At 57.7% G+C, this 14,219-nt stretch overlaps 1 protein-coding gene across 1 annotated transcript in view; it reads right to left on the bottom strand.

Moving 5' to 3' along the window:
* Positions 1 to 14,219, bottom strand: part of DNAH17 (dynein axonemal heavy chain 17) — a 169,318-nt gene that overhangs the window by 72,545 nt on the left and 82,554 nt on the right. Inside the window, exons 38-47 of the mRNA XM_064369408.1 lie at positions 13,353 to 13,491; positions 12,975 to 13,202; positions 12,434 to 12,571; positions 10,717 to 10,849; positions 9,586 to 9,713; positions 8,830 to 8,978; positions 4,096 to 4,378; positions 3,840 to 4,013; positions 3,415 to 3,622; positions 2,736 to 2,901 (exon numbers count right to left, since the gene is read on the bottom strand). Coding sequence (XP_064225478.1) covers positions 2,736 to 2,901; positions 3,415 to 3,622; positions 3,840 to 4,013; positions 4,096 to 4,378; positions 8,830 to 8,978; positions 9,586 to 9,713; positions 10,717 to 10,849; positions 12,434 to 12,571; positions 12,975 to 13,202; positions 13,353 to 13,491 — 1,746 coding nt within the window. The remainder of the gene's footprint in view (positions 1 to 2,735; positions 2,902 to 3,414; positions 3,623 to 3,839; positions 4,014 to 4,095; positions 4,379 to 8,829; positions 8,979 to 9,585; positions 9,714 to 10,716; positions 10,850 to 12,433; positions 12,572 to 12,974; positions 13,203 to 13,352; positions 13,492 to 14,219) is intronic.

Raw genomic sequence — 14,219 nt, 5'->3', positions numbered from 1 at the left:
TCGAGACCAGCCTGACCAGCATGGTGAAACCCTGTCTCTACTAAAAATACAAAAATTAGCTGGGTGGTGGTGCATGCCTGTAATCCCAGCTACTTGGGAGGCTGAGGCAGGAGAATCACTTGAACCCGGGAGGCGGAGGTTGTAGTGAGCCGAGATCGTGCCACTGCACTCCAGCCTGGGCAATAGGGTAAGACTCCATCTCAATAATAATAATAATAATCTGAATAATTTCCTTGATGTCACAGTACACTAATGACTTTTTTTTTTTTTTTTGAGACAGGGTCCTGCTCTGCCACCCAGGCTGGAGTGCAGTGGTGATCACGGCTCACGGCAGCCTCAATCTCCTGGACACAAGCCATCCTCGCAACCTCAGCCTCACGCTGCCACACCCTGTTAATTTTCTTGTAGAGACAGGGTCTCATTATGTGACCTGGGCTGAAGTGATCCCCCTGCCTTCGCTTCCTCAAGTGTTGAGATGATGGGTGTGAGTCACTGCACCCAGCGCCTTTGATTCCTTTTTCCCCATTATACACTTTGTGTGTTGGAGGTTGCTGTCTCGTTAATTTCTAGTAATTCCTTGTATATTTCAGATATTCATCCACTGTCGATTTTATACATTGCAAATGTTTTCTCCCATTCTTTTATTTCTCTATTATATTTGTCCATGGTGTCTTTCGTTGAGTGAAATTCCTTAATTTTGATTTAAATCACAGCCATCAATGTGTGTGCTCCTGAAACCTTTGCCTGTGCTGTCCCCCACCCCCACCCACGCACACGCCTCCCTCAGGTCACAGACGCTGTCCCCGCTTTGCCTCTACCTTCGTCACAGTTCACTCGTTGCTTGTGAGCCCGTCCTTCCCCTGGGCCCCACCCTTGTCTGCATGACTTATCTTCCACGTGTGAGCCTTTTCTTCCACGTGTGAGCCTTTTCTTCCATGTGTGAGCCTTTTCTTGACACATCCACTAAAATGGTCCATCCTTCCCTGTTGTCCTGGGGCCATTTAAGTCTGATATTCTAGGGGGATCCTTTGAACACTCAAATCTGACTCTACCACCCCTCCTGAAGATCCTTAAGAGTCAACCCCAGGGCAGATGTGGACCTAGGGCCGAAGCTTAAGAACGTGGAGTCCTCTCCTTAAGGAAAAGAAAGCAAACATCTTAAGCAAAGTTTACAAGAGCACATGACCCTGTGAAGCCTGTGAAAGGGGCCTTGTGAGTAGGGGGAGGCCGAGGCTGAGCCCCCACAGCCCTCACAGTCCACCTGCCTGCAGAGGGAAGGGTGGGCTCTCATGCATTCACCACCCTCTGCTCCTATCTGGGTACCCCTCAAATCCCACACCCCACATCACTTCCGGTTATCCTGAAATGATGTCAAACTCTCTTCCAGGCTCCCTGCTCAGAGTGGCAGCTTTGTCACCTCCCCCAGGGAGCCACCTCTAATGCCCCCGTCCCCACATCACAGCCTGCAGCACAGCGTAGGCTTCCTATAGTCATGAGCCCTGTGAGTGCCGTTTAGTGAGGAAAAGGCAGGTAGAATCAGATGTATCTGAACTCAAATCTAGCTCCGGCTGAGCATGGTGGCTCACGCCTGTAATCCCAGCACTTTGGGAGGCCGAGGCAGCCAGATCACCTGAAGTCAGGAGTTTGAGACCAACCTGGCCAACATGGTGAAGCCCTGTTTCTACTAAAAATACAAAAATTAGCTGGGCGTGGTGGCACGCACCTATAATCTCAGCTACTTGGGAGGCTGAGGCAGGAGAATCGCTTGAACCTGGGGGGCAGAGGTTGCAGTGAGCTGAGATCCTGCCATTGCATTGCAGCCAGGGCAACAAGAACAAAACTGTCTTAAAAAAAAAAAAATCCAGCTCCTTCACTCATGAGCGCCATGACCTTGAGTAGGCAACCTAACTCTCATGCCTCCCTTTCTTGGCATACGGGGAGGCCCCACAGATGTGGTTTTTACGTTGGCCTAAGAATGCTCCGGTTTGGTCTGGGCTACTTGCTTATTTTAAGAGACAACTCAACTGAATGTTCTGATCTTTCCAAACTGCAAACCTAAACATGCCACCTGTGGCTTCCCGGTACCACTGGGAGAATGTTCGCACCCTGTCCCGTTGTCCAGAGGCCCAAGGGTTCCGGTTGCAGCTGCCCTGGACACCCTCTCCCCTCTGACCCTCGCATGCCTGCCACACCGGCCTCCTGGGCTCCTTCACAGGCGGCAGGGCCTTTGCATGCAGAATGCCCTCCCTCTAAGGTCCCACAGCCAGCGCGTCAAGGCTGCCAGCTTCCAGCAGCGCGCCATCTCCCCAGGGGCATCGCTCTGCTGGAGCTCCCAGCTGGGGGGTTCCTCTGTGACCGCACTGGTGGTTCTCCTCAGAGCTCTGCCTTTACCTGGTAATGTGCTGCTTCATCTCCCGGGGGGGGACAGACATGTCTGTCCAAGGGGGACCCCCCTCCACTGGCTCTAGGTCACAGCTGTGTGTTTGTGAAACGGGCGATGGATGAAACTGATACAACCTCTCCTCTGCCTTGGCCCTGCCTCAAGGCCTTGCGGCCCCACAAACTTGCGGGCCCAATTACCTCCCTGTCTCCCTATCCATGTTGCAGCCCCGCCCATAGCCCCGCCCCTACCGCCCCACCCCAGTCCCGCCCCACTAGCCCGTGGCTCCACCTCTTCCCCGGCCCCGCCCCATCACCCCGTGGCCACGCCCTTCCCTGGCCCCGCCCCGTCTAACCAGTGCCGGTGGTCCATGTGCTGCCGGATGAGGGTGTGCGGGGCCACCGTCCCGTACTTGTCCACCTCGGGCATGTTCATGTCGTCGATGAAGTAGATCAGCTTCTTGGTGCCCGGTGGCCCGTAGGTCCTCCCCGACTTCTTCTCCAGCGGTTTCTCCAGTACCCCTAGAGAGGGCAGAGGGTCAGCCGCCAGCCTGCGTCTCCTGAGCCTGCGCCTGTTAGGTAGGGAGGGGCGCTACCTGCTCCCCCAGAGGACAGGAGGTGGGACCCGGCTGGGATCCAGGTTCACCAAACGCACCCACCCTGGGAGTGGCCCTTGAGGGGGCACCGGGTACAGCGTGAGGAATAAACAGAGCGATAAGAGGCGAGGGCGGCAGGAACCTCGCCCTCCGTCATCTTTGGGTCGCCTCAGACTGGCTGAGACACTCCCTGTGGGACCTGCTGCCTCGACTGGCCATTGAACCCCCATCACCACGCCCACCCGGGAGCACCAGAAACAGGGGTCCCAACTGCTCCTCCTCTGTCTCTGACTCAGGAAGGAAAGGCCAGCGGGTGGGGTGTGGGAAGTGAGGAGGTGAAAAGTGGCCGGTGAGCTCCTGGGCCTGCAGTGAGAGAGGACAGCAGGGAATGGGGGCCGGGGGCAGCTGTGTAGGCAGGGCGTGGCAGGGCCAGACTCACCCTGCAGCATGGCAGAGGTCGTGTAGAAGTTGAAGGGCACCGCCTGCACCAGGTAGGAGTCCGTGTTCAGGCTGTCCAGCTTGTCCCCCATCAGCACCGACTTGCCCGTCCCCGCGTTCCCCACCAGCATCACCGGCCAGGACTTCTCCATGAGCAGGTCCATGAAGTAGCGGATGCGGATGGTTTCCGTCGTGTGGACCAGAGAGGCCTGGGGCAGGGGAGAGGAGGCAGCTGTGACTCTTCGACAATTCTGCCTCCCGTTAGCATGCAGGCCGTAACAGCTTGATAAATGCTATGTCCTACTGAAAAGGCCCTACTGTTGAAAATCGGGCATATTTGGACGTTCCGTGCCAGCGTGTAGGGGGTGCTGTGCTGAGTCCTGCCTCTAAATTGCCAGTCGGTGGCCTTGCTTTGGGGACAGTTACCTGGAGAGGGACATCGGGATCCAGCTCAAAGGAGGGCACTTTATCTGTCCAGGGCAGGAACTTTTTAGTGTCGGGATCGATGTAGTAGTCGAAAATGGTTCCTTGCGAGGGGAACTTGATGGTCTTAAACTCGTTGATCCACCATTTGCTGAATTCCACTCGATGATCTACAAGCTGTTGAAACACAGAAGTGAAAATCAGGGCCCAGCTAAGCGGGACGCCGAGAGAGCCTGCGTGGGTGGCCGGGCCACGTCACCTGGTCCTGGAACATGGCGCCACCGAAGGCCCAGAAGCAGGCGAACACGAAGTACAGCTCGTACAGCTCCTTGGGGGAGTCGGGAGGCACACTCTTCTCCGTGAGCAGGCACTCCAGCAGGTACAGGATCATCTGGATCACCGTGATCTCCGGCACCGGCGTGATCTTCTTGAACCCAAAGCGCAGCTTGTCCAGGCAGGTGGGCAGGTACTTGTCGAAAAGGATCATCAGGTTGGCCTTCTCTGACTGCACTTTGCGCCTCTCGATCCAGCTGCTCACCACCCTGGGGTAGACAGGAGGCGCCTGAGACACGACCGCTGCTCTGGGTCTGCCAGAGTCCCTGCCTTGGTAAACACCCCTCCCTGCCTCCACCCGATTCTGCGGGGGCTGCCCTCAGGTTAGCCATGCCTGCTTGGCAATGGGTCCAAACGAGGGGGCCAGGGGGGCCAGTTGCAGGCCCTGCAAGGGTCTGAGGAGGATGCCAGGGTTGTGGGAGCTGTGCCCTCTCTGTGGTTGCTAGCTATGGGGGTGCTGTAGGCCTCGAACAGCTGGGAGACGTTCTAAGTGTATACTAAGAGCTAGGGGATGGGAGGAGAACAGAAGAGGAGAAAGATCTCATGACTTATCTGCGGGTGCAGGAGAAGGTGGGGACAGGAAGGGAGTAGAAAGGAGAGACAAGGATAGGAGCAGGGATATTTCATTACATCATCTGGACTCCTGGATCCAGCCATGCCTGAAGCACTCATTAGCGGTTTTTTTAAACTTCAGATGAGTTGAATTTGCCATGTTCAGTGTAAGAGTCCAAATCAATACAACCAGCAATCTTTGAAAAGCCATGCCAGACTGTCTGCCACAGACACCTCGGCTTATGTGGGGGTGGCACAGCACGGCAGTGAGGGGTGTGGACTCTGGGGCCAGACTGCCCAGGCTTGAGTCAGCTCTCCCATGGCCAGCCACTGTCTCAGGCAAGTTGCCGCACATGCCTGTGTCCCTGGTTTTTCATCTGTCAATAGGGGTGATGTTTCCGTGACCCTCATTTCCAAGGACTGCACAGGCTGATATTTTAAAGCTCAGAAAAGGGAGCCCGGTCCAGGATAAGTGACGCCAAATCAGCATCTGCTAAAAGCATCACTAGCGCCTGGCTCCCTCGAGCGCCGGTGAGCTCAGCACAGGCATCATTTCCAGGACGCCCAGGCCCTGAGCAGGAAGCCCCTGTTAGCACACACAGCCAGCCTGCCCTGTGTCAACAGACAGACAGGCCTCTTTAGACAGACACTCGCTCTTTTTTCTTTTTTTCTTCTGAGATGGAGTCTTGCTCTGTTGCCCAGGGTGGAGTACAGTAGTGCCATCTCGGCCCGCTGGGGTCAAGCGATTCTCCTGTCTCGGCCTCCCAAGTACCTTGGATTACACGCTGCCCGCCACCACACCCGGCTAATTTTCCTATTTTTAGTAGAGACGGGGTTTTGCCATGTTGGCCAGGCTGGTCTCGAACTCCGGACCTCAGGTGATCTGCCTGCCTTGGCCTCCCAAACTGCTGGGATTACAGGCATGAGCCACGGTGAGACACACTCCTCTGTGAGTGTGGGCTTGGCCTAGGAGCTCCGCTTCTTCCTGCACCTCTATCACAACAGAGAGTTAAGAGCTGAACACCTTTGCCACGTAGCACCCCGTATTATCCAGTGTAAGAGAGTAAACCTTTATACGTCTCTGAGCGAAACAGGGTTTCTCTGTGCCTGCTGCAGCTAAGAACTGAAATCCAAGTCCAGCTGGTCTTCAGGAGGGGAGACCGATTTGGAAATGTCTGCAGAGGCTGCTGCCTTCCGCCTCCTAGTTTGAAGATGTTTGTGTCACATTTGTGATGTTGCCTTGGTAGGAGTCACTGAGTGTGTTCCAACGTGAGTGATGGCTTCTTTTTCTTTTTTTGAGACAGAGTCTCACTCTTGTCGCCCAGGCTGGAGTGCAATGGCACAATCTCGGCTCACTGCAACCTCTGCCTCCCGGTTTCAAATGACTCTCCTGCCTCAGCCTCCCGAGTAGCTGGGATTACAGGCACACACCACCACAGTCAGCTAATTTTTGTATTTCTAATAAAGACGGGGTTTTCTCATGTTGGCCAGGCTGGTCTCGAACTATTGACCTCACAATCCACCTGCCTTGGCCTCCCAAAGTGCTGGGATTACAGGCATGAGCCACCATGCCCGGCTACGTGCTAACTTTGATATGAGGAGCACAGGCCCCCGGAGAGTCACACGCCTGTGAGACACACATGTGAGACAGGCCAACCTTCTCGCCTCTGGTTCCTGTGGCTTCTTGCCTTGCCCCCCAGGACCGATCCTGGGTGCATCGGGTCAGCTCCCAGCCTTGCGTCCCTGCCCCTGGAGGCTGCCTGTAGGAGGGCTGCTCCTGCTCTCTGGGGACCCTGTGCCTGCTTCTCACCTGCTTTCCTTCTCTCCTCTGGCCATACTCAGGTCTCCTCCTGCTTCTTCCAGGTCATCCTCTGGGGGCATCTGGTTCCTGCCTCCGCCCACACCTGGCCTTGCTTCCAGCTCCCTCCTCTCTGCTCCCATAGGGCGTCCCCCTGAGGACCCCACGATCCTGTCTTCTTCCTGTCCCCGTGTCTCAGCAGCTCCTACCCAGACTTCTTTTCAGTTCCCCAGCCGTTGTCTTTGCCAACCCTGAAAACTCCCACATATGGTGCAGTGGGTCGAATGGTGGCCCTGCAAAAGAATGTCCACCCGGAAGCCCAGAATGTGCTCTTATTTCAAGAAAAGACATTTGCAGATGTCACCAAGGATCCTGGATTTAGGGTGGCTCCTGAATCTAATGATCGTGTCCTTCTAAGAAGCAGGAAATTTAGACACAGACACACAGAGAAGGCCATGTGGAGGCAGAGGTGGAGATGGGAGGGACGTGTCCATAGCCGAGGGAGCCCCCAGGAGCTGGGAGAGAGGCCCGGGACAGCTTCTCCCTCAGAGCCTCAGGAAACCAGCACCGTCTACTCCTTGATCACAGAGCACGGCCTCCAGCCCCGGGAGAGGACAAACGTCTGCTGTTTGGAGCTGCCCAAATAGTAGCCATTTGTTTCAGCAGCTGGAGGACGCTGTACAAGCAGGCAAGTGTTGCTGGAGAAGCCAGCACAAGAGGCACCCAGGCTCAGCAGCTCCTGGCCCTGTCCCCACAGGGAACGTTCCACTTAGTATCCCTCTCAAAGCCTGGCCGTGCCGTGCCGTCTGCCTCCCAGCAGAAGGTCCCACTCCCCACGCAGACAGCAAAGAAGTGCATCAGCATGAACTCCAGAGACTTAATTTCTCTACCTATAGACTCGCACGCACCTGGAAACAGCCATGCCTGCATCCCATTCCCAAACATTCTCGCCTGGACAAACACTACAAAGCTTCGTTCCTCTTGCTCCAGCCCCACCCTCCAGCACTTAAAGGCAGCACTCGCCTCACTTCCCGTGCCTCCTACCGGCTCCTCCATACCTCATCACCATCTGGCTTCTGCCCTGGACATGCCCCAACACTGTTCTCCCTGAGCGACGGAACTGCGCCTAGTCCCCAAGTGCAGTGGGAACCCCTCTGTCCTTGGCTTGACTCTGGGTGCCATCTGCCAAGCCTGCTCCCTCCCAAAGCTTTTGTCGCTGGGTGTCTGGGATGACGTGTCCTGGGTTCCCTTCTGCCTTCGGTTTGCTCCTCTTCCGAATCCCTCACGGATTCTTCTTCCCCTCAACAGGGCTGGCTTTTCTCAGAAAGCCAACTTCTCTCATCACTCTCCACGTCTTTCCTGGAGAGCCCAACTCCCCAGCGTGGAGTACCCTGGGGTTGGACACACATGGCAGGTGTGCAAAGTACTGGATAGGTGGGTGGGTGGATGGACAGACGGATGGACGGACGAACTGTGACCTCCAGCCAGGACACTCCCCTGGCGCCTCTTGCCCCAGGAATGCCCCACTGGGATTTCTGCCTAAGTCCATGTAGGACATTTGGACAAAGCTGTCATTTCTATATGCCCAGGAAATCCCTTATTCTGTCAATTACCAGCCGTGTGTCCAAGCCGGAAAACGTGCCTCTGGAATCAATATCAAGTCTTCCATTTCTCCAGATTCCAGACGTTTCTTAGACCCATCCCTTCCTCTCCCATCCCCAGTGGCCCCTGTCCTACTGGACTAACTGCCAACCGTCTCGTTGGAAAGGGCCGCTTGCCCCTGGTCCTGCTGGATGGCCCAGCATCAGCACCGTCCCACCAGGAGCAGCCTCCTCCCCCTTTATGCTCCGGCCAGGAGATCCGGACCGCTGCCCATCCGGGAACGCCCCGCTTCCCGCCATGCCCTGTGAACGCAGGTTCTGGTCTGGTGTGCGTCTTGTTTTCATCCCCCAGAGGCAGCCTGACCCTTCAGATGGCAGCCCGAACCTCAATCACCTGGGAAGACTTCCCACCCCCTTCCCACCTCCACGGAGACCAAGACCCTCCCTCCCGCACCAGCCCTTGTTCCCTGGCACTCCGTGCAAAGGTCTGCTTCCTCAGCCGCCCTGCCTCGTGTCACCACGTAGTTACATCATTTATTTCCACGTCTGTCTGTCGTTCCTTCACTGCTGCAACCCTAGTGCCTGGTGAGGGCCCGGTACACAGTTTGTTACATGAACGACAAATGAATGAATATTCAGCCCTGAAATGGGCCAATAGCCTCGTCTTTCCCTGCCGAGGTTTGGAACAGGGAAGCAGAGCCCTACTCACGGGTTCCATCCCAGGTCGGCCGGGTTGATGTAGAGGATGCCGGCTCTGGAGACGGTGGCCGGGGTGGCCGTCCTCAGATGGCTGATTTCAAACACCAGCCTCATGGTATGGTTCAGCGGGATCCTCTCGTTGCTGGCCAGGGTGAGGACCTAGGAGGGGACAGCAGCCCATAGGGTCCTGTGGTGACACCTGGCATCCTGACAGTGTCCCAGGGCAGGGGGGTCATTCAGAGCAAACCTCTGAGCAAGGAGGAGGGGCTCCGGCCAGCCCTGCCGCCCCCGACTCCCAGCCCTAGTCACAGCCATGACCGGCCTTCCCCGGGCTTCTCCACTGTCCTTGACTCCAGCAGTCTCTAGACGCCCATGCCGTGAAGGGCTGCACCATGGAGTCAGGGCTGCCTCCTCAAACCACCACCCCTCCCATACTGCAAAGTCTCCTGCTCCTTCCTGCACCCAGCTGAGGATCACTGTTAGAAAATGGACTCTAGACAATTCCAAATACCATCTGCTTCCCAGGCCTTCACGCTGAACCCGTCCTGCTGCTAAGACGTAAGGTGAGGTGCCAGCAGAACCACAGCCCAGGTGAAAATGACTGACCACAAGCCACCCCTCACTCACAGCTTCTGCCTGGAGTTCCGGACGACACCTGCCCCAGGCCCCACGTGCACGGCCTGAGTGCCATGTAGGTGCCTCCCTGTGAGTCCCTGCGGTCCCTGCCTTGGGTGGCCTTGGGGGTCAGAGGCCAGGGCCCGCCAACCTTGTTGTCGTCCATGACGGTGTTGAGAGACTCTATCCACATGGGGTCTATGTCCCCATCAAGGATGATCCACTTGGGGCCGTCATGGGTGATGTTGGCCAGGTCCCGCATGATGGTGGAGAAGAGGCCTGGGGGAGGTGGGCGGTGTAACCCTGGGCCCTTTTCCCCAGCCTCATTCCAGTCTCCACCAGTCCTGACCCTGGCCTCTCCCTGGGAGGTGGCCTGTCCCCTCAGGCATGAGGTGCCTGGCATCCCTCCTCCGTGTCCTCTCCATGCCTGAGGCCACGTCCGTCCTCCTCCGACCCCGCATCCTCCCCGTCAGCCCCTCTCTGTGGCCCCGGCTGGCTCAGTTTTCCCAGGCTCAACACCCCACAGGGTGCAGCACCTGTGCACGCAGCTCTGTCCACCGTCCACTCACACGCTCGGCAGAGTCTGCGGGACACGCTTCATGCGTCAGGCATGGAGTGGAACAGGTGGGGGCTGGGGGCACAGGGCTTGCCTTCTAGTGGGGAAGTGAGCTGTATATGCAGAGCCAGCGATGGGGGGCAGGAAGAGCAGCTCCGGGGTGGGGCCACTTCTGAGGGGTAGGTTGCGGGGGGCAGGCTAGGCAGAGCCCTCCCCTGGGCTCCGGGTCAGGATCCCCTGCTCCTGCTGACTCCTCTCCAGCTCTCACGGCTTCTTCCTACAGCCCACTCTCCAACGTGCCCTGAGTTCCTTTCGTAAAGTGCAAACCCAGGCACGCCACTTCCTGGGGTAGGCTCCTCCCCTGAACCCACTGACTGAGGTGAGGGCTCCCCGGGCAGCCTCCAGCTTCCATATTCAGCCTCCCATGTGCTCCTCACAGGTCACACCTGTCCTCGCTCTGGCCTCTCCCCTTGGCCTGCTCGGGGCAAGCCTGCGGTTCTCCCTGCAGCCTCTGTGGCCCCCATTCCTTACCCCCAAGCCTGGGTGCCATGCGCCTACTGCTCCTCGTAAACTCTGCTACCATGGTGCCACTATTGCTGGCCATGTGCCTGAGAACCCCACCCTAGCCTGGGGAGGCTGGCCTTGCATGTGGGAACGGCTCAGCCTACCCCCACTGCACTGGAACGGGTGTGCCCCTGCAGCCCGTCCCGGGACCACCCCTGTTACCATCTTTCCATTCCCTGGTCACTGGGTTGATGACCCCAAAGAGCTCATCGCAGGTGACGGCCTTGGGGTCCAGGTCCACAGCCACGGGCTTCCGCTTCAGGTTCTGATAGGTCTTGTTGAGGGATTTGAGGACCTGGCGAAGGTGGGGCCACTCATGTGTGACTCCGTGTCCCTGGCACATCCCACCCCACCAGCCCCAGGACCACGGGTGGGCCTGCTCTGGATGGGCCCTTATGTACACCCAGATGCCCTTTTTTTTTTTTTTTGAGATGGAGTTTTACTCATAGCCAAGGCTGGAGTGCAATGGCGCGATCTCGGCTCACTGCATCCTCCGCCTCAGGATTCAAGTGATTCTCCTGCCTCAGCCTCCCGAGTAGCTGGGATTACAGGCACCCACCACCACGCCCAACTAATTTTTGTATTTTTAGTTACAGACGGGGTTTCACCGTGTTGGCCAGGCTGGTCTCAAACTCCTGACCTCAGGTGATCCATCGAGCCTCCCAAAGTGCTGGGATTACAGGCGTGAGCCACCGCACCTGGCCCTGGCTGCCCTTTAGGAACCACCAGGCCGAACCCTTCTCTGGATGTGGTTTTCTTTGGGGCACATAGGTGAGTTTACACCCCCCCAACCACGGCTGAGGCGAAGGTGGGCTGGGCGATGGGGAGCTAACTGTTCACTGTGCATGTCTGCCGCCTGCAGAGAGCTGCTTGCCCTGAGACTGCGAGGCTCAGAAAACATTCACGTGACTTTCCTCCACATGATACAAGTAATACGCACGCAGTGAAAAACCATAGAAAACTCCCCGGCCGGGTGTGGTGGCTCACACCTGTAATCCCAGCACTTTGGGAGGCCGAGGCGTGTGTACTGACTGAGCTCAGAAGTTCGAGACCAGCCTAGGCAACACAGTGAAACGCCATCTCTACTTAAACAAATAAATAAATAATTAGCCGGGCATGGTGGCGCATGCCTGTAGTCCCAGCTGCTAGGGAGGCCGAGGCAGGAGAATTGCTTGAACCCGGAAGGCAGACGTTCGAGTGAGCCAAGATCGTGCCTCTGCGCTCCAACCTGGGCAACAGAGTGAGATTCTGTCTCAAAAAAAAAAGAAAACTCCCCATAATCCCTCCATTCAGGAAAATGACTTCAAAGACACAGTGGAGGACATTTCCTGTACGTTTATGTCCAAGTTCCTTTTTAGAAAACTGGGCTCAAGCAGCCTCTGCCTTTTCAAACGTAACTTGCCGTGAGCTTCCCGTGTGACTGGTGTTGGAAGTGGTCTTAAACACAGCAGAGGAGTGCAGCCTGTGGACTTCTGGCTGGACACTCGGCTGGCGGGGAATTTTCTACGTCACAGACATCAGTCACATCAGCCGCCTCCCTCCGAATGTCACAAAGCCCCAGGCCGAGGCAGGGGACAGGAGGGCAATGGGTCGGGCCGGCCGCAGGGAGGGGGAGACAAGTGACTGACATCAGGGAGAGAAGAGCAGAGAGACAAGGAGGAACGGGGAGGGAGACCTCGCCCCGGGACCGGGGGCTGCGGCCGCTCCTCCCCTCCTCCTTGGCCTCAAGCTTCCTCCCTGGCCCAAGACTCAGGCCGGGGGGCTCCCAGGATGCACTGGGGTGGGGTCTCTGGGGTGGGGGGAGTGATGGAGGGCTGACCCTTTGCCCCAGCCCTCCCCCCTGTGCCGGATCCCCACGGGGTCCCTGGGGGTGACGCACCTGGGATTTGCCGCTGCCTGCACTCCCGATGACGAACACCGAGTGCCGGACCTGCAGCAGCTCCTCCAGCTGCACCACCTTCAGCACGAAGCTGTCCTCTGCCTGCAGCTTCAGCTCCACCATGCTCTGCTTGATGATCTGGGGAGACACGGATGAGGCTGGGTATGGAACTGAAGCAGCCTTTCTTCTCACTGGGAGGCTGGGGGGCTTCCTGCCTGGTGGGGGTGATGATACAGGCGCCCTTGCCCTCTGACAGTTCTGCTGTCGATCCTGAGAGCTCATGTAGCTCCCCCATGGCCTCCTGCAGGGGATGGGTCTGCCTGAAGCCCACCCCCCTGACTCCAATTGAGAGAGTGACCTCCCCGCAGCACTGAGAGGGAGGGCTGTCCGGGGCCGTGGAGGCAGCTGTAGCTCAGAGCTCTCTTTGTAGCACAGGGAAACATGCATGTGTGACATGGGTCCCCACCCATCCAGCATCGGCGAGAAGGAAGCCAGGCCAGGCCGGCTCCTCAGGACAGACCCGAGGCCCTGGAGTTCCGACCTTTTCAAAATTCAGGTCTCGCTTCCGAGGCACGTCCAGAGCTGGGAAGAGGTCCCCGATCAGCCCCATGAACACGGGCAGGTCGTCGGTCACGATCTTGGGGATGTTGAAGTCTCTCAGTGCCCTCATGAGCACCTGGTCCTCGGCCCGGCTGGGGTCGCCCCTCTTCAGGGAGCCGGCCACCACCAGCACAGACTTGATGGCCCGTAGGCCCCAGTCGTAATGATCCTGTGGGCGGTGGGCACAGGTGGGCAGATGTGAGCTCACCTTCCCATGGCCAGCACGGAATCATCAGCAGGCAGGTCTGGAAGCCAACCCTGGCCGCTGCCTGCATCTGAACCTCCCACCCACACCCGCCGTGAGCTCCAGGACACACACCTGCTTCGAGAGCAGCTCCTTGCACAAGGTGTAGAGGGTGATGAACTTCCTGGCCAGGAGGCGGGCTTCCAGAAAGCCCTCAGCCACCAGCATGATCTCGCAGATCAGCTCGAAGTCAGGGACGACCATGGCACAGGGCCTGGGGAGGTCAGCAGTGCCCGTGGGCTTCTGCCCACTCCCTCCCCAACCCACGCCCCTGCCTGCCCTCTTCACCTAGGAGAGGACACCTCACCTGCCAGGGGGAGCACAGCACAGCGGTGAACCTTCAGTCCCTGGGCCCGGGCTCCCAGCCCCCCGCTCCCCACTTCCCTGCTCCTACCACATCCTCCACTGAGCATACCTTCAGGCCCCTCCTCTGAGAGCCACCCTGACCCCCGACCCCAGACCCCTGCCTTCCATCACTGTGCCCCAGGTGGGTCTTCCCGTCCAGGGGAAGACAGAGCATTTTGTAAGGAGGCCCTCACCTGCGTCACCTTGGGAGCTTTTTTTTTTGAGCTAGAGTTTCATTCTCGTCACCCAGGCTGGAGTGCAATGGTGCTATCCCAGCTCACTGCAACCTCCGCCTCCCGGGTTCAAGTGATTCTCCTGCCTCAGCCTCCAGTTTAGCTGAGATTACAAGCACCTGCCACCACACCCAGCTAATTTTTGTATTTTTAATAGAGACATGTTGGCCAGAATGGTCTTGAACCCCTGACTTCAGGTGATCCACCTTCCTTGGCCACCTAAAGTGCTGGGATTACAGGCATGAACCACCACGCCTGGCCATCTTGGGAGCTTTTGATGACTTCTTCCCTTCCCAGCTTGCCCTCTGCCCATCCTCTCTGCCCACTCCTTGGCACTGGGACGCTGCTGTGGCCGGCCCGGCTC

Source organism: Aotus nancymaae, unplaced genomic scaffold, assembly GCF_030222135.1.
Source record: "Aotus nancymaae isolate 86718 unplaced genomic scaffold, 86718_ANA_hifiasm-v0.15.2.pri h1tg000089l, whole genome shotgun sequence".
Taxonomy (NCBI): Eukaryota; Metazoa; Chordata; class Mammalia; order Primates; family Aotidae; genus Aotus; species Aotus nancymaae.
Note: the sequence above shows the minus strand (reverse complement) of the source record. Positions and strands in the feature narration are given on the sequence as shown.